Consider the following 24,163-nt stretch of genomic DNA (forward strand, 5'->3'; position numbering starts at 1 on the left):
TGAATTTGTTGCGCTAAAAGCTTATTAGCTTTCTCTCCATGTTCATAATAATGATGTCTGGATTTGTAAATTAGTTGTTCGGTTTCTTTAGTTGTCAAGAGGTTTAATTCTGAATGTAGAGCCTGCCTCCTCTTATGTAGAGTCTCGCTTGGTAGTCTGGCATGTTCTTCATCTATTTTAGTAATTTCGCTTTTATCTCTGCTACTTTCTTCGCTCGGATTTATTTCTGTGGGAAAGATATGAGATAATCTGTCCTCTTAAGAAGGCCTTAAGAGTTTCCCAGAGTATTCCTGCAGAGATCTCAGGGGATGTATTTGTCTCTAGAAAGAATTCAATTTGTTTGGATATAAATTCAGTACAATTCTCGTCAGCTAATAGAAGCGGATTGAGACGCCATCTGGGGTGAGTGTATGGGGCTTAGTAATTTCAGCTCCAAGATCATCGGAGCATGGTCTGAAATAACAATAGCATCGTATTTACAAGATTTAATCTTAGGCAAGAAGTTATTATCTATAAAGAAGTAATCAATCCTTGAGTAGCAATGATGTACTGGTGAGTAGAAAGAATATGTTCTTGAATTTGGGTTTAAAAACCTCCAGGGATCTGATAAGTTGTGATCAGTTATAAACTTTGTAATTATCTTTGCGGTGTTAGTTGCCGTTCCCCTGTGGAGGAAGTCTTATCTAAAAGTGGATTTAGAACACAATTAAAGTCCCCAGCCATTATAAGTTTATGAGTGTTCAGATTGGGAATGGATGCAAATAAATTTTGTATAAATTCCTTATCATCAACATTAGGTGCATAAACATTTATCAAAATCATTTTACAGTTAGATAAGTCTCCCATGACCATCACATATCTCCCTTCAGGATCCAATACTACATCTGATGCTACAAATGGTACTGTTCTATGTATGAGAATTCCCACCCCTCTAGTTTTCTTTGTAAAACTAGAATGGAACATTTGGCCAGTCCAGTCTTTTGCAGCCGGAACTGATCCTTACTTAGTAAGTGGGTTTCCTGTAAAAATACTATTTTAGCATTTAGACCTGTTAGGTGAGAAAGTACTTTCTTTCTCTTTAATTCGTGATTCAGGCCTTTAACATTCCAGCTTACGAAGTTAACTGTCCCATCATGGAGACACTGATTCTGAGTTTTTGGTGTCATATTATAGTCTTAACTGGAAGTGAAATAGTTTAGGTCTTAATTTCCTATTCCCCCAAGAGTTGTTGCCATGCAGCTTATTATTACGTTGATAGTTATAATTATAAAGATTGAGATGATAGATTAGATATAGATCAAGCCTGCTCTCTTTCTCTTCCCCTTAACCCCCACCCTCCCTTTTGCCTCCCCAGGTGAGGCTAAAACCCACTTCATGCAGTCCCAGTCCTCTGACATACCCAGAGACAGAGCACGTCCAAAGCACATCAAGCCCCATGCAGTGGCGCTTTAAGGTTAAAAGATAGAGATATCTGTTACCAATATAGTCTTTAAAAGAGGAAAAAGAAAAAAAAAAAAAAGAATTTTGCACTTAATATATATATATATATATATATACATATATATATATATATATATATATATACATATATATATATATATATATATATATACACATATATATATATATATATATACATATATATATATATATATATATACATATATATATATATATATATATACACATATATATATATACACATATATATATACACATATATATATATATATATATATATATATATATATATATATATATATATATATATAATCTTCATCAATTTTAGTGCATTAAGATGATATCCCCAGATAATAAACCCAGGTGATGGTGTTAAAGATGTGTCCAAAACAAGCATAACAAGTCTTAATGCAGTAATAGCAATAACAGCAAACCAAGGGTATGATATTGAACAGTCTCATTTAGGGTACACATGAAATAATTAGAAAAGAAAAAAGAGGAGGAAAACGTAATTAAGCACAATAAAACATAAACATTTAGCGCCCTAGTAATACTAAGTAATGATAAGTAATAAGTAAGTAATAATAATATAAGAATATGAGAATATATGCTGATAAAAAACCCGTATTTTAAAAACAAATAGATCAGACAGTAGATTATTAATCCTAGCTTTATCGTTTACCGCCATGAGTCACAATTATGTATCAGAATAGTCCCGGGATCAGCTTTCTTAACTCATTTTCTGCTTCCTCCTTGCTAGCGAAAACATAGAAATGACCCTGCCATTCCACTTTCAGTTTTGCCGGATACAGGAGGCCGTATTTGACATTGGCTTGCCGTAGCCACTGTTTAATATTATAGAAGGCGGCGCTTTAATAGCTGTTGCTGGAGAGAAGTCAGGGAAGACGCGAATGTGGCAATCTTCATATATAATATCTTCCTTTTTTTTCCTGAGGAGTTCCATCAACTCTAACTTAAATGATAATCGCTCAAAACGAACTATAAAAGATCTTGGTCGGGTCTGACGGTGTTTGATCCAGCGACGCTGTAAGCCGCTGCTATCTCAGATTCTGCTTTAAAGTCGCCCCGATTATTTTAGAAAAAGTTCAGTTGCGAATTTCACGGTTTAAACTTTCTCGATTCTCCGCAGGCCTTCAATTCTGACATTATACCTTCTATTCCCATCTTCTAAAGCAGCCAGTCTGTCTCCAAGTTTTTCTCCGAGTTTTTTACATTCCGAACTGACATTTACTGCTCTTTCCTCGGCACAGGCAGCTAGATGTTCGGCTATTTCGATCCGATTCGTGAATGTCTCACTAAGATGCTCCAATCGATCAGCAAGCGTGCTCAGTTAAACCGAAGTTTTTCTCAATGTGCTCTTCAATTTTACCCAGTACCTGTCGGGTTCAAGTTGTACCTCTTGACGCAGCCTTTCATTTGCCTGTTGGAATTCCTGTCGCAGCCTTTCATTTGCCTGTTGGATTTCCTGTTTTAATTCCTGTTTCAGTCTCTCAAGTGCCTTTGCCGTTGCTTTCTCATTAGCCTTCTCGCTTTTCTTTATATCTTGCGTGAGCTCAGCGAGCAACACTTTCAGTTCAGATAGCTCAAATGTGCCTTCTTGTGCCGTAGATGAAGCAGCAGACTCTGCTGAAGCCGGTGTCCCCGCTGCTCCAGTCCTGCGTAATTGCGTAACTGAAGCCGCGGACCTCCCGCCTTTTCCAGTTTCAGGTAATCCTCTCCAATCGGCGAGCTATCCACATCTGCACTCACGATCGCACCTTCGCTCCCCTTTTCGCTCTCAGCTGGCGACGATGTAGCGGACCGTGGTCCCGAGGAGTCTGTACTTTCGCCCATCTGATCCAGGTCTGTCTCTGAGAGGCCGTATCTCGAACTAGGGCTTGCTGATCGCAGCTTGGATGTAGCTTTAGTCTTCGATTCTTTCGGACCCCCCTTCTTGTTGGCCATGTTTATATGTGTTTACATATACTGTAGCGGTCCCTCTCGGGTTGAATAAATACAGGATATCTCAGAATAATAAGCAAATAATATGAAAAATAGCACCACTGCTAGCGGAGCTCCACTTCAGACGTCCATCTCTCGCATCGGACGAGACCAATCTCATGTTTTAATGCAGAATGGAGATAACAAACTTTGTGGGTATCTATGGTAAACCCGTGTTGCGCATTCCACATATCAAGCCACCCAGTTGTATGCTCACAATGTTTAAAACACATGAATTTTTGCTAAAATATTGTTACATAAATACTTCTGCAAAATAAGAGCTATGCTCTCAGAGAAAGCACATGGGAACAAGCTTTTGGATTGAAGATCTGCCTCATTTAGTGGTCAAGAGCCCTGTCTTCAATTTCAAAGCTTTAACAAAAATGAGCAATAATTGCTTCAGCAGCAAAAATTTACTTTGAATTAAGGACATTGCCTTGAAACAAAAATCTGCTGTCACAGTGCCCCCTACCAGGACTGGACTTGAGGACCCCCTTCTTATATTGCATGACATGAAAACATGCTTTCAGCAAAATATACTTTCGGTGTACGGCTTATTTAAAGAATTATGCTAAAGCATAAAGTGAAAAGGTTGAATGAGGCATGCATTATGTGTTCCTTTTGTATACAGGTACACTCATCACTTCTTTTTGTTCCTTAATTTTGTTGGTGGATTGTGAATCTTCTCCACGCCAAGGAAGTTTTAATGAAGTATTAATTACAGTTGGCTAGAAACTCTGATGGTTGCTCCATGTGGTAGATGGAGCACAACAGGTTTTTGAGGAACAAATTAATTTCTCAAGGACCCAAGTTCATTGCATAGTGCTGATGTTAGGGCAGCAACTTGATTGTTTTAAGTAAATATCTTCAAGGAAATGCATACATTCTTAAGTGGAACTGTACTGTGCTTGTCCACAGCTCATGTGAGAATCCAATGGATTAACTCCACTTTAGGCAAGTTTTCAGCAGACTAATAGTGTTGATCATCTAAGACCTGGTTGCTCTTGATTAATCCCACTAGGGTAGGACTAAAATATCAGACAGATTTACTTGAGAGACTGTTTCAGATCTGCCACATGTACTGCTGCTGTTAGCAGACACAATTCTCACATCAGGGACAGGGGGGTCCATGCTGCTATCCTTAGAGCAAAGTGTTCAGTCAGGGGTCATCCGCTCACAGCTCTTAAACAGCCTGACCCGACAGCAAAACAATGTTTGCCCACACGCTGGTGCTGTATTCACTCTGTTCTAAGAAAGGGATGCTGGCGTTTGTGTGCTGGTCTGCCATGTCTTCTCTTCTGACCTTTATTCCACAGAGATGTGAGTGAACCTCTGCCTGCCAATGGCTAGCAATTGCATTGGGTCCTTCTGCAGAAATTAGGTGACATCTTGCAACTGTCGATTCATCAGCCTAACTTACTCTATGCTGTTGTCTTCAACAGGGAGTGCTTGCTCTCTGGGCTTGTGTTCTTTATTGATGTAGAACAGACTCGAGCCATACATATTTTTTTTACTAACCATAGTGGAAATGACCAGGTGAAAGCAATATGGTACAAAAAGGGTTTTAAAATGTATTTCTCACCCCCAATGTACAAGTACAATGTATAATCATATATAAGTATATATCCAGGCCACAGAGAACCAAATGGAATGTACAGTTGTTGTTTAGTTGTTCAATGGAGAATGCTGACGGCTATACAAGTCTGGTCCGGCAGGGCGCGGGACAGTATTGGTCAGCCTCTGGGTTCAAGATAGATCCTTGTCAATATTTTCATATTCATAGAATTTTTATGAACCTGGCCAGGTTTGGGCAACTGCCATCTGAGCTGCCTTGTGTTATTTCTGGGCTGTGCCCAAATTACACACTCTCCTGTACCAAGTACACATGGCTGTCTGCCTGAAAATAACTATCTTTGTGACTGTTCACAGCTATTATGACCAACTAGGGCAGTTAGTCCTCTTCCATCTGTTTATGTCCTTCTTTCGGTCAGCTTCACCCTGTCATCTTATTAATGGCTTTGAAATAAACTGTACAGATTACAGTAGCACACTTCACACCTATTACTACAGTAGTAGAGATGTCAACCAGTCATTGCTGCAGGAAGCAACCCCACAACATGCTGAAGAGCTGTAAATATGCTTATTGTCGACACTCATAGTTGTTACTGTTTTTCTACTGTTTTACTTGTATTGTTTAGTTTTCTTATTATTGTTATTGGTTTGTGCCCTCCCCCACCATAACCTATCGCCTAGGGTGAAAGCTTTAGATTCGTCAAAACTTTTGATCTCTGGTTTTCGATGGATCTTGAAGTTTTAGGATCTCCTGATACCGAAAATATCAATATCTCGATGATGACTGTGTGTCTGTGCATCATAGTTTCTTGAGGATGATCTAGAGCAAAAATAGCTGGACAGAAAAATACCAAACTCAAAACTTAGTCTGCTATGAGATGACAATATGCTGATTAGTTTTTGAGCCAAACTGTGCAAGAGAAAGAGGCACTCAAGAAGAATCCTATGTGATTTTATGATCAGATCAGCATCAGAGCGGTAAATAATTATTGAAATGTTATAGAATAGTTTGGGTAATTGGGTTCCTAGAAATGTAAAACCTACTGATGCTCACGTCCAAATTTTTTTGGTAATGAAGGTTGATTTTTTTTTTTTTCTTTTTTAATTCTGGCAATGAGTGTTATAAATGAAGACTGAACATGAGGGAAAATATTGAATATTGAGGGTTACTTTTCCATTTTGAACATTATCTTCATCTTCTCAGAGAAGTGTAGCACGTGACTCTGTAAATTTTTTAGAGTATCAAGTAACCTAATTAACATACTAGACCTGGGTCCTCATGCATTACCCCATGCTTAGAATTCACACTAAAACATGGTGTACAGGCAAAAGTGGAAATGTGCATATGCACAAAAAAATCCAGATGCATAAATCTGTGTTTACGCCAACTTCCACGTTCTTCTGCTACATAAATCCCGGTCAGCGTGAATAGTAATTCACGTGCACATGCCTGCTGCCACTCCCTAACTCTACACAGAATTATGCCTCTTTGAATATGCAAATCAATAGCCCTTAAGCTCAGCGTTCAGTGAAAAGACAATGGCAAAAGCACGGGAGGAAATAGAAGAATTTCAGCGAATACCAAGTGGAGGCAAGGAAAATGTACTATTTTTGATTTAAAGAGTGGTATAAACAACAAAACGAAGTTGATCGAGTGACAGAGTGTTGGGGAAACTTGAAAGTTCAAGTTCACAAAGTCGCACAGTGCCTGAAATAAATAAGTTGTCGGATATCAAAGTCGCTGTGAAAAGGTGAGTCGTAGCCCACCATCTGAGAGTCATATGGAAGCTTATTAGGGTACAGAGAAAAGAAAAAAAATAAGCACATAGTACATGTTTAATTTTTCCATCCATCCAGGGTCGCACCAGTCCCAGCAAGCATACAGCTAGAGGCAGGAACAATCCCTAAACGGGGTGCCAGCTCGTCACTATCGCTGTCCAGCATGTCCTCACATGTTTAATTATTGACAATACAGATTATTTAAATGATGTTAACATTTTATCTGTATAATATAATAAACACCAGTAAACCCAGATTCTCTAAAGAATTGCAAATCCAAGAATGGCAATCACTTTCTGTTCCGTCTGATCTTTGGAGGGATGAAAAATAATGGAGGGTGGGAGCATCCTGGGAAAGTTTTTATTTATTGAAATAAATATATTTATAGTAAAATTAATCAATTTATTAAAACTAAAATTGTCATTTAATTGTTATATCATTTAAATCTAAAATGTGTTTGAGTTGCTGCACTCATAAGTAAAAAAAAATATCGGAGTGCAAAGGTTTAAATTAAGTAAATTACAAATAAAAAATTCATGTTAGGAATCATAATTGAACTTACTTTTAACACTGAATTACCCTAATGTGATTCAAATAAGCACACTGACAGCTGCCACGCTGACTGCTGGCACAGTGGATTAGAACACACTGACTGCTGGCACTGTGTAGTGGAGAACATTGACTGGTGGCACTGTGGAGTAGCTGACTGCTGGTACTGTCAGTAGTCACCACTACTTCAAGTTTAAATATATCACCATGGCAACTTGTTGGCGTGCATGCTTTACCTCAAGTTTAGTTTACAGGTTTATTGTGTTGTTTAGGTGCCACCTACTGACTCTGGGAAGCCGCTGGGTTTAACTGTGGGGTGCTGAGGCGCTGTGCGCATGCGCTTTCAGCACGGCTTGCTTCTGCTGTGTGGCATCCTTGCATATATACAACCTTCAGTGTGTTGTGTTGTTTACAGGTTGTGTTGTTTGGGTGCCACCTACGGACAGTGGGAAGCAGCTGGGTTTCACTCTGGGGCACTATGGCGCTGTGCACATGCACTTTCAGCACGGCTTGTTTCTGGCATCCGTGTATATATACAACCTTCATTTAGTAATATAGATATTTTGCTGCATTTCATCTTAAAAATGATATTGTTATCATATGTAAATACATGCTTTATAAAGTGGCTCAGGTTGTGCAATATTATAACTGTATCGCAAGTTTACAGTGAGGTGATTGTACTGATACGTACAAACAGTTCTACCAGGAGCACTTGATGTACTGATTGAGTTCGTTTATAGTTCTTAGGATGACACTGTTTCTGAACTGCGAGGTCCCTACAGGAAAGGCTCTGAAGTGTTTGTCGTATGAGAGCAGTTCAACAGACAGTGTGCGTGGCTGAGGCAACGTGTGCTTGATGCTTTTCCCGATAATTCTCTTTCCAATCAGCTGCTGTAGAGCTGTGATTCCACACTCAGATACAATGGGATAAATACTCTGAGTGGTGCACCGATTGTAACAACGCTAAAGCAGCTATGGTATTTGGAATAATTTGGACATTCCGTGGACCATTATATTGTTACAGATTAATTACAATCAGATCCCTTAAACTAATAAACAATATGCGGTTAATTTCAGTGTATTTGATAAAGCCACGTCAGGGATGTGGATCTAAAAAAGAAAGGGAAACCACACAGGAACAGTAGCGCTGCTTTGGCACTGGGTGTTGCCAGTTTCCAAAACCAAGTGGAGAACTTGCGTATGCCAAGGATTTAGCTGGTGTGAAAATGTGCTTGGCTTTATGCTAAGTTTAGTTTTTATACATCGCGATGTGAGTGTGGAAATGGCTGTATGCAACATTTTTGTGCATATGCACCATTTATACATGAGGCCCCTGGTTTTTAATCAACAAGGTTTGAGTGAAAACCTGTTACCTGTACCATTTCAAGTGCAAGGGTCCGATCTCTGTTTAATGTTGAAGTGACAACAAAATTTTGCAGAACTGATTTGTACAACATATTTTCTCAAGCCAGCTCGTACATTGGGACTTATTTCTTGCTAGCAATGGGTGAAAAGCAGGAGACAGCCCTGGACAGGGTGACAGTTCATCAGACAGCATATTCACAATTAACACTTAAAGTGCCAAAGGAAAATAACATGCCCTCAAATCTTTTTGCGTTTTCTGATCATTAATTAAAACGTAATATAAAATATGGGGAATTGGCTTTTACTGAGGCCATTAGTTGAGTGTGCAAAGTTATATACAGGGGGTCCTCGGGTTACAATGTTTCGACATACAACGTTTCGAGTTTACAACACTCCCATAAAAACTTAAAAAACTCAGACATGAGAAGGAATAAAGGTAAGCATTTTTTAACACTCATTCTTTCTGTTACTATACTACAGTGTACAGTACAGTATATTTATGTCCTTTTCTTTTTTCTCAGGCTTAGCTTTTGTGTTTTTATTTTCTAGATTATGATTTTGCAAATGAGTTAAGATAGGTAAGTGACTTAGGCTAGAATGTGTTTCGACTTACACCAAAATTCGGGTTACATCACTGTTGTAGGAACGGAACTGTGTCGTAACCCGAGGACCCCCTGTAACACCATTTGACACCTTGTGAAAAGTAACAACTCCCTTAAACTTAACTTTGTGTCTCCTTTAGTGACAGTGACTGTAACCAAACACTTTCTATACAGTAGTTCTCTATTAGTCTTTCACATAATGGTGGAGGAATGTTAACTCAGTTATTAATGTAGAACCGCAGAATCTCTGACCTACATAGTGAAAAAATTACAGAAGAACCACTATCTAGTACATACAGTAAAAGAAAAAAATAGAATTTATTAACAAGGGCTACTTGTTTATGTCATGCATACAGCTTTGCCAGAATTAAGGTGCTTCATTTGATGGTCATTTTCACCCCCCCAGTGCACTAGGCTAGGCATGTATTAATGTGAAATGCATAGAATTTCAACTTCTCTTGCATTGTTTGTATTTAAGTAGCCCTAAAGCACATATTTATGATTTTTTTTAATATAACTTTATTTCGTACATACCAGATATCCACTCTCCCATAATTGTTTCACTGCGCACTTTGTTTACAAAACTGTTTTAATTCAGAAATCTTGGTGGGTTTTTGAGCATGAACTGGTTGTGCCACAGCTTCTCTATTGGGTTTAGGTTTGGACTCGGGTCAAGTAGAAATCCTTAATTTTGCTTCTTTTCAGAGTGGTGCTTTTGGTGTTTTGGATCACTGTCTTGCTACATGATCCAGCTACACTTAACCTTCAGCTCACAGAAGGGTGACCCAACATTCTTCTTACTGTAAGTAGAATTAATAGTTTCCTCAGTTATGGCAAAGCATCACCTCCCCATCATACTACCACCAGGATGTTTGATTGTTGGTGTGATGTTTTTACTGGGGAATGAATGCTATGTTTTAATTTACTTTGGTTATAATGGAACTCATCATCCAAACAATTCCATGTTTGTGTCATCTCTCCATAGAAAATTTTACGAAAAGACATGTGGCTGAGCCAGGTGCTTCATGGGTAATGATGCTTTAGATAAAACATTTATACTTGTTTGGTAGTAGTTTCTACTCTTGGTTCTCTCTAATTAAACAAATTTACTCCTGGTTTTGTTCTGAGTATGGAGTCATGAATACTGAGGTTTCCTGAGGCAAGAGAAGCTTTTAATTATTTGGATGCTTTTTGATCTCATGGAAAATCAAGTTCACCTCTGGGAAAATTCACAATTGTTCAGAGTGGTTTCCATCTGGGGACCAATGTGGTTTAGTGGAATCATGAGAGCTTTAGAAACAGCTTTGTCACCTCCTTCAGACTGATAATATCAACAGCTATTTTCTTCTTGAATCATTGTGCTGGTATGGATCAAAATATGTGAGATGTATATTTGAGGAGGGCTGGCTGCATTGAGTCCACTGATTTCAATTATTCCTTTAATTGTGTTGACTTGGCTGGTGTTGGACACTTTTTGTTCATTAGATAAATGAAATATATTTAAACAAATGTGTAGTTATTTAACTCGGACACACTGTGCTGCCCAATTGGATATTTGTAGAAGCAATATAATTAGTTGAAGGTAATACATCTAGGTGCTACAAAAATACATTTAACTTTAACTCATGTGAAACATCCATAAAAAAATTTTAAAGCTAATCTGTCGTCAAGTAAAACACAGATTAAGGTAGAAGTAGAAGAAAAGTCCCAAATTCATTTTGGTCTATTTTATATAATGCTGTTTCTATTTGCAAGTTTAGAATGCCAACATTCATTTAAAAAAAAAATGCAATTTACATACAAATATAGTGCCAAAAAAAAAAGGTTTTCCTTACTGTTTTTTATGTTCATAGGTAAGGTAGTTATACTCACTAATCACGTGTGGTAACCAGGGGCACACTTGCTACCCCAAGTCGAAACAAACAAAAAGAAACACCAGTTCCATCCAACAAAAGCCCCTTTATTTAGGGAAAGGAATCCAGAGCAGACTCCAAGGATTGATACCCTCAGTCACAAGTACTATAATAACACTGTCCCTTCCTTCTCCACACCTCATAGACAAGCTTCATCCACGTCCCCCACAATTCAGGCTCCCTTCTGTGAGGTGGCTGGCTGCTTTTAAGGCACACCCAGGAGAACTGCAGGTGGCTTGTTAGGGAGGTCTGGAATTACTCCCAGGTGTGGTGGAAGCCCAAAGTAGGGCTCTGGAGCTCCTCCTGGCCGCATCCACGGAACCCAACAGGGCTGTGCCGACAAATAGTAGTTCCCATACAGCCCTGTGGGAATCAGAGGTACCGTTGCAATCTAGGTGGGCTGCCAAGTAGCAGGTTAGGGAAGATAGCACCTTTCAAAAGCCGTCTCACCTTGTCCTTCCTTTAAAGAGGGGTCCTGGCCAGGTAAAGATGCCAGCCATCCCTCACACGTTAATTAGCACATGAAAGTAAGAATTTTACTATACTGTACTGACAATAACTGCCTTAAACCTGTTTGTATTGTATTCATTAAATCTTCGTCCAAACCGTGGGAATGATTATTGACAAATTCAAATCCTCAGTGGCTACTTTATTAAATACACCTATCTAGTATGAGGTAGGACTTACCTATGCGTATTGTTATGAAATTTTGCTTTTATATAGCTGCTTTATAGCGCCCCAAGTGTACATCTTATGTGCATTTGGACAGATGATTTAAGCAAAAAGCTTACTAGCTCACTATAAGCAGATACCAGACAGTTAAGCTACACCTGTGCCAATCACCAAAGCAGGTGCCTGCTCACTACACTGCTTGTTCTAATGGAGGCATCCTGCCTCAGGTGCTAACCCCTGTGGGAATGTGGCAGGTGCTGTTATCACTATACCTTGACCCAATCACACAGCATAAAAAGAGTATTATTATAAAGCAAAAGGAATAAAAACACAGTAGCAATAAGTAGTAAATATATTTGAAGAGGGTCTTCAAAGGTTAGAAAATGTATTTGAAAGAGACCCTTATTAAAAAATGCTTATGCAGAAAATAAAGGTGATGGAAGATGAATACTGTATTTTAAAGTTTGGGTGCAGAGCTGCTTCAGATTGTTGTTCTGTCTGCAGAGGTTCTTGCCAGTTTCTTTGGGGTAGCAAAGAAGACAATTAAAACAAAACTAAGTGCCACAGTGTACAATGCAGGACATCCTCTCTCTGACACACTAACAAGGAGGACCTCCAGACAACATGTTAAGAAACACTACTGGGGCTCCTTCATACCAACAGCAATACATCTGCATAATCCTCACTGTGAATTAGAAAAAAAAGTTATAAACTTTTCTTTTTAATTTTTGTTCTGTTTTTGTCATTCTGGGGTATGTTCCAACAACAATAACAACATTTATTTATATAGCACATTTTCATACAAAAAATTTAGCTCAAAGTGCTTTACATAATGAAGAATAGAAATATAGAAGACACAGTAAGAAAATAAAATAAGTCAACATTAATTAATATAGAAGAGTAAGAGTAAGGTCCGATGGCCAGGGAAGACAGAAAAAAACTCCAGACAGCTGGAGAAAAAAATAAAATCTGCAGGGATTCCAGACCATGAGGCCACCCAGTCCCCTCTGGGCATTCTACCTCACATGAATGAAACAGTCCTCTTTGGATTTAGGGTTCTCACGGAAGGACTTGATGATGATGGTCACGTAGACTTCTGGCTTTTAGCCCATCAATGCTGGAGCATCATGATGGTTTGAGTAGGTGGTGGTGGCGCAGGCTGCCACCACAAAGAAACCGGAAAAAGAAACAGAAGAGAGAGTAGGGGTTAGTACGGATTTTAGAGCCACCATGAATAGTTATTATAATGAATTGAACATACAGAGTATCAGGATTAAATTAAAGTGAAGTTATGAGAAGGCCATGTTAAAGTAATGTTTTAAAGTCCTACACTGTATTAGCCTGGCGAATTCCTATTGGCAGGCTATTCCAGATTTTAGGTGCATAACAGCAGAAGGCCGAGTGTCTATGTGTGGATTGATTGATTTATTTATTTATTTACTGACTTATGCATCTGCTTATTTATGTCTCTATTTATTTAAAGTGCTTCTGTAAAAAAGCAAAATTTCCCCCTGGGGACAAATAAAGTAATTTCAAAATTTACACAAAGTTTGTTTAAAATGGGATTAAAGAGTCCAGAGTCTAAGGAGACTCTATTCAAATAAAGTGAAAAGATGCAGGCTTTCTTACCTGTTTACCTAGGTGTCCTTATTCCTGGCAGGTTACTCAGTATTATTAGCTCACACAGTTCCCATTTTGACTTGTATTTACAGTCCAAGTTCTTATTTGCTGACTTGATAGAATTGTGTAGTTTCTTTAGATTTTCTGGCCACATACTCATAGCACAAACCTCTTCTTTCAATTTGTCTCAAAGGTGCTTTAATGAGGAACCTTTATCTTTCTCTGTTGACCATGCAGGCATTTGGATTAAACTGAAATAACTGTCATGAAATGGTGAAGACTTTGTGATGTTATCCTGCTTTTGATAATAGTTAACATAAGGGTAGACTTTGGCCATAAAGGGATGCTCATCAGCGCATAAGTAAGCTGTAGTGTTGAAATAATGCTAATTTGATATTACAGGACTGTTGGCATTTTTGTGGATTATAGCATGAAAATGTTTATATGGCAAAAACATTAAAAATATGTATAAAATCTAGCATATACACATTTTTACACAATTTTCTTGTCATAAATCACAATCATCTTGTATATACGCATTCATGAACATGCTTCAAACCCTGTCTGGTTCGCAAGGTCAATTACCATAGGAATGAAAAAGTTGCTTGAAGCTGCAAACAGAATGGCAATACAAAACATTCGAAGCCCCTGCTTCACTTTCTAACTATGTGAATTATTCTGAATCCTGCTTTGTCTCTTAACTTTCCCAGAACACATTGCACTTCTGTTCAGCTTGACAAGACTTTTAGGCTTAGGCTTCTTACTTTAAATCTCTCAACTGAAAAGGTTAAAATATATCCCTTACACTTGACAAAAGGAGTATGGGAGAATGCTATTTGTTGACTTTAGTTAGGCACTCAATACTGACAACATTTAAGCTACTAGGAAAGCTTGGTCTAAATGCCAGCCCCTGTAGCTTTATTCAGGACTTTCCGATTTGTAGACCTGATGTTGTCGGGCATGAGAATCCATATCTATCAGCCTCAGAGCAGAACAGGGCTATGTACTCAGATCACAACTGATTTCCCTATTTCTACATGATTGTATTGCCTAACATGGTACAAATTCTAACACTGAGCCTTAATATGACACGAATAGTGGATTTATTTATCAACTATGACCAGATAGCCTACAAGTAGGAGATTAAACTTCTCATTTGATTCCGCACAAAATAACCTCCCCAAGTGTCAATAAAACAAATGAGCCAATTGTGGATTTCAGGAGACTTGGACAGGCCATGTACCTATTGACATTATTATAGCTTGCAGTGTAAAAAGTGAGCAGCATTAAGTCAATTGAGAAATGCACCACTTCTGAACTTCTCTCGTCCCACAGTACCAACTTTTCACAAAATAAAGAAAGTCAATCTGTCCTCCAAAATCCTTACTAGTTTATACAGATGCATGATGACAAATTATTAATTGCAGTAAAATCTGGTATGGTCACTGCACTGTAGTTAAAATGAACTTAGTTTATCACTAGATCCATACTTCCATCCATATAGAACATTTATGACAAGAATCTGAAGAAAGAACACATTTGCAATTGAGAAAGTGATATTGTAGTTGTGCCAGCAGACTTGCAAACCGCATTCACTGGTACTATAGTGCCGCTAAATTGTTAACTCTTATGATGACATCTGCTTGACCTGTTACCAAGACTATGTAAGCACATACAGTACTAATCAATTTGCACTACTTATTTATTGTTACTGACCACTGTGTAGCTCTTGCACATTTTTATGCTCATACCTGATATCTATACTTGTTAAATTTTACACTGTTGCATAGTTATTAATATTTTTACATTTTTTAATCTATATCAGTTCATTCAGTGCTGCAATAAATTATTGTACAATGTAGTGTGATGAAATTGCATATTCAATATTTCTGCACCAAATGGAGCAGCAACAAATGATATTCATTGTATGGCCTAATGAAAATACCTTAAAATGTATTAAAAACATCAATAACACAGATGCAGAAGTCATTATTGGATATTGTGGACTACAAGACAGTTTATTTATCGTAGCAGCTAAGAAGGCCTTTATCTTGTGATGGTGACAAAAACTCTGGATTATACACATTAATAAACTTTACTTCCTCCTTTTAGTTATGTTCCTTGCTGCAGTAATCTAAATAAACTGCAGAAAAGTAATAGAAGGATTTGGACAAACTGAAAGTAAAGCTCTGTGGTAGTTAATTCTTTCTGGTAAAAATAATTTAATGTATTCATTTTCTAGTGCTTCTATATGCCACATATCTAGGAATAGTCTTAACTTTGTAATATTCTATGTGGAACGAAGAAAGTTTTAGAAATATGGAAATGCGCAGATCAAAGATTAGACTAGTAGATTCCAATTGCTTGGTGGACCCTTGTAACTACAGGTTTTTATTTTGCTTTAAACTATGGCAAAGATACAAATATTACTAAATTTATTTTAAATGCAAATATCACACTACTGCTCTTTTCTAAATGCAGAATAGGAGAAGTAAAAAAAAGACCAACTAATTAAATTGCAAGATCAACCAGAGGCCAAAAGACCCATTAATTGTGAAACTGGTTAAATAAAAACCTGCAGCCACAGGGGTTCCCTAAGACTGGGATTGAAACCCATTAGGTTTGACCAATATTAAAGGCAACACATAAAATGAGTGTTGATTTAAAGAAACTAAAGTTTACATCATTCAAATCAGAAGATGTCAGTATTGCTCTGAACCTTATTATAAATGGATAATTAAGAATGAGTCATGTACGACAATAATGAGCTGAGTGGAACAGAGATGGGATAAAAAGAAAGTCTATCTTTACCCAGTTAACCTGGTGATGGCATTCCTTCAACCAGGTTGTAATTATCAGTGAGATATGCAAAGATTCTAGCTGATACCATGTGGTGCTATGGAGGGAACAACAGGTACAGCTGCATATCATTGGCATAGCACTAATAAGCAAAACCATACAGTAGGACATGATGAGAGAGCCTAGTGAGGAGGTGTATAAATAGAAGAGGAGTGGGCCCAGCACCAATCCTTGAGGCACTCCCATGCTTGCCTGGTGCACCTTTGACATTTCTCCTTTCCAGGACACATAGTAAGATCTACCCAAGAAGTAGGACTCAAACCAATTTAGGAAAGTAAAGGGTCAGAGAGCGTGGCAATGAGGATCTGGTGGTTAATCGTGTTGAAAGCTGAGAAAAGATTTAATAGGATGAAGACAGATGACATGTCTGTACCTCTAGCCAGCCATAACATGCTGATAACAGTAAATAGAGCTGTCTTGGTGGAATGGCCTCTCTTGAAGCCTGACTGATTAGGATCAATCTGTTTGTTCTGTAGAAAAAATGAAGAAACTTGGTTAGACACAACACATTCCCGTGTTTTGGATAGAAAGGAGAGGAGAGGGACTGGTCTGTAATTACCTACTTGAGATGGGCGGAGTGTGGTCTTCTTGAGAAGGGGAGATATTAGGGAATGTTGGAACAATGTAAAAAAAGTGTGTGTAACTGCAGAAATTAATGAGTAAGAGATGACCTGACCTCCTCATATCTCTTCCAGGCTAAGTGAACTGGTAAGTGGGCAACTAGAGTGGAATTTAGAAACATCAGTGGTGGAGAGGAGGAGAATAAGGTGAATGCTGTGGTGTGTTCAGGGGGAAGCAGACTGGCTGGTTGGGGTGATGAGAACTGACTGCTGATGACTGCCATGTTTTCCTGAAAAAAGGTTTCAAAGTCATCCTCCGTCAACAAGGTTGAAGGCAAAGGCAGTGGAGGGTTGGGAGAGGTGAAAGCATAGAGCAAGCTATGAAGATCAGAAGTGCTAATTGGGAAGAAATTAACCTTAGTATTGGCAGTAGCAGAAGAGAAGGAAGATAGTGATCAAAACTTCCTGTACCCAGGTCTGTTTAGGTTTTTGACTTTCTCCATTTTCTTTCAGCTATCCTAAGCTCTGTCCATAGACTGCATAGCGTAGTGCTTCAAAAAGTCTTGGGCAGCAGGAGTCTTTCGTATGTACACCTAGAGGAGTGAGGACAGACAGCATCAAGGCAAGAGGACAGAGTTGAGCACAGGGTATCAGTGGGAGTATTGGTATCAAGAGAGGAGAAGTGGTCAGGGGGTGGGAGAGCAGAGCAGAGCAGACTATGGAAGAAAAAACGGTGGGAGAGGGGTAGTGGAGGCAATGGCAGAAGGGTACAGTGAGAGGAATGTCAGGAAAAGAATATGGAATAAGCACAGAGAAATAAATGAATGAAAAAGTGGTGAGATGTGTACAGTGAACTGACAGCTGTGTTTGTAGGGGTGCAGTTCAGTGAGAGAACATGATCCAGAAGTTTGCTAGTTTGAGTTAGTGGGTTGTGAAACTGTGTCAGGTTGAAAGAGGAAAGATGAATAGTATAAGAAAGGGCTCTGTAAGATATCCCCTGACTACTACTTCAAATGAATGATTAAAGTATTAACAAGTCTTTAGTCTTGCTTACAACAATAGCTAGCTTGACAAAAACGTTTAGATTCAAGGGCCTCTTTTGGTTTAACCAAAGATAACTTTCTACTACAAGGGCCACAGAACAAAGATGGGCAGCCTAACAAAGTTCACATACTTTATATTATGCACTATACTTATCAAATTGTTTCAATACCTGCAGAATACTGCTGACTCTCGGAGTTCAATGCATACATTGACATTAGTAGATGCAATTCAAAAACAAGTATTTTCATGTCAGTGCTGACCACAATGCTCTTATAAATGGAACTAAATTCAGTCAACTAGTAAATTAAAAAATTCATATTGGATGAATGAAAGTACAAAATACACAGATTTCTTTAACAGGTGGCAATTGTGCAGATATTAAGGGAATACAAAGAAGTTTTCATTTTAAGGGTTTGAATTTTTACTTCCACGTTAATGGAATTTTTAGGGTCAAAAATTCCCTACTGCAGTGGTTCTCAAACTGTGGGGCGCGAAGTAACAAAAAGGGGGGTGCGAAGATGTGAAAAAAAGAAAACAAGAATCAAAATTGAAACCAAAACAAATGAACTTAAACTACATTTTGATACCAGAAAAATATAGAGTTAGATAAATGTCGATTAAAGTTAAGTATCCATCCATGGATCTATGATATATCATTAATTAAAAAAGAACAAATTGGTATTACTGGGCTCCTTTCAAAAAAACGTTAGGGGGGCGCGATTAAAACTGTTATGAAAACTCGGGTCGCAAATACTTAAAGGTTGAGAAACGCTGCCCTACTGAGTTAAGTTTAGATCTTAATTCCTTTATGTTGAAAACATTGAGAAAAGTTTTAGCATGGTGTTGTGGAAACCTATATGTACAGTATAATGATAGCTTCCAAAAAACGTTTTTTGAACACGCTACATTGTGTATGCCATGTCACAGGCTTCGGGTCTTTTGGTTTTTGGTCCAGTACTTATTTCCATTTTCATCAAAAACTACTAGACCTATGTCCAACAATAACTGCTGTAGAAAGTGTTTAAATTAACACTGATTTTTACAGTCTGCTCCGTATAGTCATTGGGCAAGGTCTGTTGATTTGCAAAATTTTTGCATAAGTAGTTTTTAATTTGTTTAAATATACATGTATGCACAGGCTGAGGAGCACATATGCACGTATGTACAACCACACTCACACACTCAGGGGTCTTCATTTACAAACTTCTTTGTTTACAGTACAGCACCAGAGCACAAGGTGGATGATGAAGAGAAAGAATGTGTACACAGCTAAATCTAAGCCACTCCTGTACCAATCTAGCAGGGCAACTTGATGAGCTGATTTGACACAACGTGTTTACAAGTTGTTTCAAATTAATGTTATTTAACTTGTTGTCTTTATTCAATGCCCTGTTCATTTTACTCTACATTTATTTTCTACATAATACATTTAAGTTAATGTATTTGATTGTATATTGTTGTACGGCACAATCCACTGTATTATACTGTAAAATCTTCCGATGAGTGATTTTTATAAGGAAGTACTGTGTGAACCATTCCATACCTTTCCTTTCGCTTTTATTTCTCCTTGTATCTGCCTGACTATTCCTCCTGGTGCTCAGTTCCTCCACTTCATACCCTAGAGACAACTACGTGGAAGCTCCACGCCGACCCACTCTTGGTGTATGCTTGAGTGTACCGGTAGTTTAGTTTGACAGAATCCACACTAAATATACAGTATGTGTTATCTAAGCAATGATGTAACCTATAGTTGTTGTATATGCTCACAAATTTCCCTATCTAAGAATTGTGGCACAATTTAAGGTTGGTCGAATTCCTTCGCTTTTACAGTACCTTAAGGGGTTCTCCGTGAGAAAATCAAGGTCCGGCGCAGATTGCTGCATAGAACTCTCACCTGTTGTATGAGTGACATGCCGTGACGTTTTAGTTTAGGTAAGTCCCGCCCATCAATGCGGCACTTCCGGCTAGTCATTGACTGCCAACATGGCGTCGAGCGGAGGACAGGGAGATCCTGAGCCAGAATTCGACTGGACTTCTGCTGCGAAACCGTTGCTGACTGCCCCATACACGGCCTTCGAGGCTAAGGAGCTGCCGCAGCTGGTGGGCGCTATTGTGAACAGGTGAGTCCAACAGGGGAAACGCGAGGCTACACAGTTTTGTAGAAGTGGGGAATGTGCTTCATCATTGGCCCTCTTGGACGCAACATCTCGCTTATATCCAGTACTTGCCGAACGGTAGACTTTTAAGTGACGAGTCGCGGATTGAGTTCACTGCGAGTCTGTCATCTTCCTGAAAAGTCCCCACTCGCTGTTGTCGTGTTCTTCTTCCGCGTCCGCCACTATGAAGTATCAGACCCTTCTTAAGGTATGTTTCACTTCACTGTTTAGATTGTTTTGGAGCTCCCATACAGTGCCCATTATTGTTGACCTCGGGTACGGGTCAGTCGTGACTGTCCTCTTTCAGTTTGCTGCAGTTCATAATGTCGCTGGAGAATAGAACCGTCTTCAGTTGGTAGGCAGTACTTTGCACGTAAATGTAGGTTCCAGAACGCTTTCTTAGTGTGACATGCGCATACTGTCTGTGTCGAGTCTTGTGTTGTATTTACATGCAGATGGGCTGACCACTAGGTCACGACGTGTGAAATACTGCATGCACATTCATACAAGGACCGGTGGTATAGATTTAAATGAAGGGGAGCCCCGTTGCTTTTATGAAGTTTGTGTTAAGTTCTGCTTTTTTCCACGATTGGAGCAGTCTGTATGTTAACTGACATCTGCCAGTTGTCTTGGTATTGAGAGAACTGTTTGAACTGATTTCAGTCATTGTCCTTTTGATGATGGACACAACATCCCGGGGACACTGGCTTGGAAAAACTAAGGTCACAAATGGTTGTTACATGATGATCTACAAAGGCAACATTTTCCATTGTTTAATACTTAACATTTTCAAGGATATTCTTATATGGATAGCCTTTTGTATGTTTTTATTTAGCAGTTCACTGGTAAAACTTAGAAGTGCAGTGACTGATGAGATATATTTGACATATTTTTGCTTGGATGCATAAATGTTTACAGTAGAGGTTTGCAATACATGGTCATATTCAGTTATTTCTGACTGAATTTGGATGTGATATGGTAAAATACTGCAAATGCATTGCTATCCTAGACTGTATAAATTAAGTTTTTTATTGTGTTATAATGACAGCAGTCTTGTTATAATGGTTGATGGGGTGTTCTTTCTAAGGATTATTGAATCAAATTAAAAGTATTATGAAGGTAAGAATGAATGTATACATGTTTCTTTTGCTATGTGATCACTTTTTAGAGCTGGGTGTCTTGAGTAGAATGTAATTTTTAGAAATATTTGGAGTTGGTGAGTGATACTGAATATTTATTAAAAATTTGAATTAGAAAAGAGAACTTAAAACCAAAGCTTTCATGGATGAAACAAGAGTACCAGCTCCTCTGTGTTTTTTTTTTTATGTAACATTCAAGAGTCCTTGATCTAATTTCAATCATAGTAAGATTAAATAGCTATACATTGCCTTTGATACCTTTCCAAATAAATTATGACTAGCTGTGCTACCCATATAAGAAGTTTTGAAATCTGCATAACCAACATATACCTCCATGTTAATGTTTGCATTGCAATTTGTCTTTCTGGTTGCTATGTCTTCGTTATTTACCATTTGGAATAGGATACGTAAAAGCAATGCCAGTGTCTGTGAACATCTGTTGGATAGCCGGGTCAGAGCAACCGGGTGGACACAGAGAGACTCACTGACTTTGAAAAGGATCGATTTCCTTTTAATTATTCATAATGTGAAAAAATAACTACCATTCTGCCTCCAATATCTGGAAAGTAACCCTCAAAATGAAGTGATAGTTTCTTTTTTAGCACTAAAATTTTTATGCAAGGTTGTACATTTTTATGCATCTCAGAATGTGCTCAGATGTAATTTTAATTTTTGGACTTTTCTGTGCTTGCTTTTCAGTGAATCGCAGATTTTACAACATGATAAACAGTATGAACCCTTCTACTCATCTTTTGTTGCTTTGTCAGCACACTACATCAGCACTGTTTGTGGACATAGTAAGCATCTTTGTTCAATAGTTGGATCAGAATGTATTAATAATTTGTGTGGTTAAACAGTCTGTCATATAATTTGACATTCCAGAACTAAAATGTCTTCAGTAAAGTTTTTTTTAGATATTTGTATTGTTAATGTTTTTTTTTTTTTTTTTTTTGATGAGTTGGTATTTTTTCCTTTTTGATGATCAAATTTTGATTTCAGTTCCTCGAAACCAATTGCTGTCTGTGGCATCTGCCTGTAAAATCCTGATTGAGTTCTTATTACTCCGGTTGGAGAATCCAGATGAGGCATGTGCTGTGTCGCAGGTGATTGATTTCCTGACCAAGACATTATTTTCTAACTTGTGAACTTGTATTGCTGTAACATTTTCTGGTAATTGAAAGCTTAAACAATTTCCTTATTTATCACGTTTTTCTGTCCCCTTACTTTTATCAGAAACACTTAATACTTTTAATCAAAGGCTTGTGTACTGGTTGCAGTCGCCTAGACAGAACAGAAATTATCACATTTACTGCAATGATGAAGTCAGCCAAGCTGCCTCAGACCCTTAGGACGCTTTCTGATGGTAAGATGCTATTTCTGTAAGATTTTTATATAAAGTTCTCAAATAAAACGTATATGATGTCAAACAACTTAGTGCACTAAGAGTGTGTATATATTAAACCGGAATATAAATTAGCTTTTAATACAGAAATAAGTTAAAAGAGCTGTTTGTTGAGTTTCAGTGGAAGATCAGAAGGAATTGGTCTCTCCAGTTAGCCCAGAGCTGAAGCAGAAGGAAGTGCAGATGAATTTTGTCAATCAACTAACATCCGTCTTCAGTCCTGATACAGCACTGCTGTGTATGCCTTCTGTTCAAACACAGGTCAGTGCAGAACTCATGCTTAGATGTTTTGGGTGTGTTTGATATTTTTCTGATTGTTTACCATTTACATCCTATCTATCATTAAATTGTGGTTACTATTCATATAAATGTTTTGGTTTTTAAACAGAATGAAGGCACTGTTATTGAGTATATCTAGTATGTTTTAGTTATAGTTTGGCATTTGTATGGATGTATAAGTCTTTAATATTATCTATAGTAAAAACAGAAATAAGTGAGATGTGGCAGTGTTCTTCTGGGGTATAGAGAAAGATTGATGCAATGCGCAAACATTTTTTGATATAAAACATTTTCTTGAATGAGGATACCTAAACTTGATTTAGTAATAAACTACTGCAGTTAAATATATGGATTTTTCTGGTGGTGGTGATTTTTTTTTTTTCCCCTTTTGTAAAGCTCATTATTAAATTGAGTTTGCATACTTATTTGCAGATGGAGGTAAAGAGTGAAGAGCAGCTTGCTGCCGACTTGGCTGCTCAGGCTAAAATAAGGAATGCCTTCACTGCACATAATGTGACTAGCCTACAGGAGCTGGGTGAGTACTAAAGTTGTGTCTCGGTGAGATCATTTTGAGGACCTTTTTGTCTTTGGCCTTTAAAATTCTTTCTAATAGTGTAACATTTTTCAGGTAGCATTTTTATTTTATTGGTTGTTTTTTTTTTTATAAAATTAAACCCTGACTGAATTACTTATTTTGCCCAATTTGTCTTTAGGTGGCTCAGAGAAGCTTCTGCGTGTGTGCCTGAATCTTCCTTATTTCCTGCGATACATTAATCGTTTTCAAGATGCTGTTTCTGCCAATTCTTTCTTTATCATGCCTGCAACTGTGGCTGATGCAACTGCTGTCCGAAATGGGTATGTTTATTTAACATAGATTTGATGTGTGGCAGGAGCACTTAACCCTATAGTTAGTTTTTAAATAGTTAAGATAATAGATTGATCTTCAAGTGTTTTTATGCTTCCTGTAATTGGAAAAATTGTATTTCTTTGTGGTTAGGTTACAGTAACTGAGTTGCCATTTTTTTTCTGGCCAACGATTGAAGCACTGCATTTTAATCCAAATATAATATCCATCCATTATCCAACCCGCTATATCCTAACTACAGGGTCATGGGGGTCTGCTGGAGCCAATCCCAGCCAGCACAGGGCACAAGGGAGGAAACAAACCCTGGGCAGGGCGTCAGCCCACC

General features: G+C 38.0%; 1 protein-coding gene and 1 long non-coding RNA gene across 11 annotated transcripts in view; one reads left to right on the forward strand and one right to left on the reverse strand.

Moving 5' to 3' along the window:
* Positions 1–13,034: 13,034 nt before the first annotated feature.
* On the reverse strand, positions 13,035–20,028 carry LOC120531088. Its single transcript, XR_005634059.1, has 3 exons — positions 19,831–20,028; positions 13,544–16,863; positions 13,035–13,073 (listed from the first exon to the last, which is right to left on the reverse strand). It is a non-coding gene; the product is annotated as an uncharacterized LOC120531088 (long non-coding RNA).
* The window catches only part of ubr4 (ubiquitin protein ligase E3 component n-recognin 4), a 196,896-nt gene continuing 192,693 nt past the window's right edge, over positions 19,961–24,163 (forward strand). For 7 of the 10 annotated variants that reach the window (XM_039756137.1, XM_039756142.1, XM_039756141.1 and 4 more), the window contains exons 1-7: positions 19,961–20,117; positions 21,992–22,089; positions 22,292–22,395; positions 22,526–22,655; positions 22,810–22,955; positions 23,406–23,508; positions 23,687–23,828. In XM_039756137.1, coding sequence (XP_039612071.1) covers positions 19,981–20,117; positions 21,992–22,089; positions 22,292–22,395; positions 22,526–22,655; positions 22,810–22,955; positions 23,406–23,508; positions 23,687–23,828 — 860 coding nt within the window. In that variant the 5' untranslated portion in view covers positions 19,961–19,980. The remainder of the gene's footprint in view (positions 20,118–21,991; positions 22,090–22,291; positions 22,396–22,525; positions 22,656–22,809; positions 22,956–23,405; positions 23,509–23,686; positions 23,829–24,163) is intronic. The other 3 variants (XM_039756140.1, XM_039756146.1, XM_039756145.1) reach the window with 1 other exon arrangement.

Source organism: Polypterus senegalus, chromosome 6, assembly GCF_016835505.1.
Source record: "Polypterus senegalus isolate Bchr_013 chromosome 6, ASM1683550v1, whole genome shotgun sequence".
NCBI lineage: Eukaryota > Metazoa > Chordata > Cladistia > Polypteriformes > Polypteridae > Polypterus > Polypterus senegalus.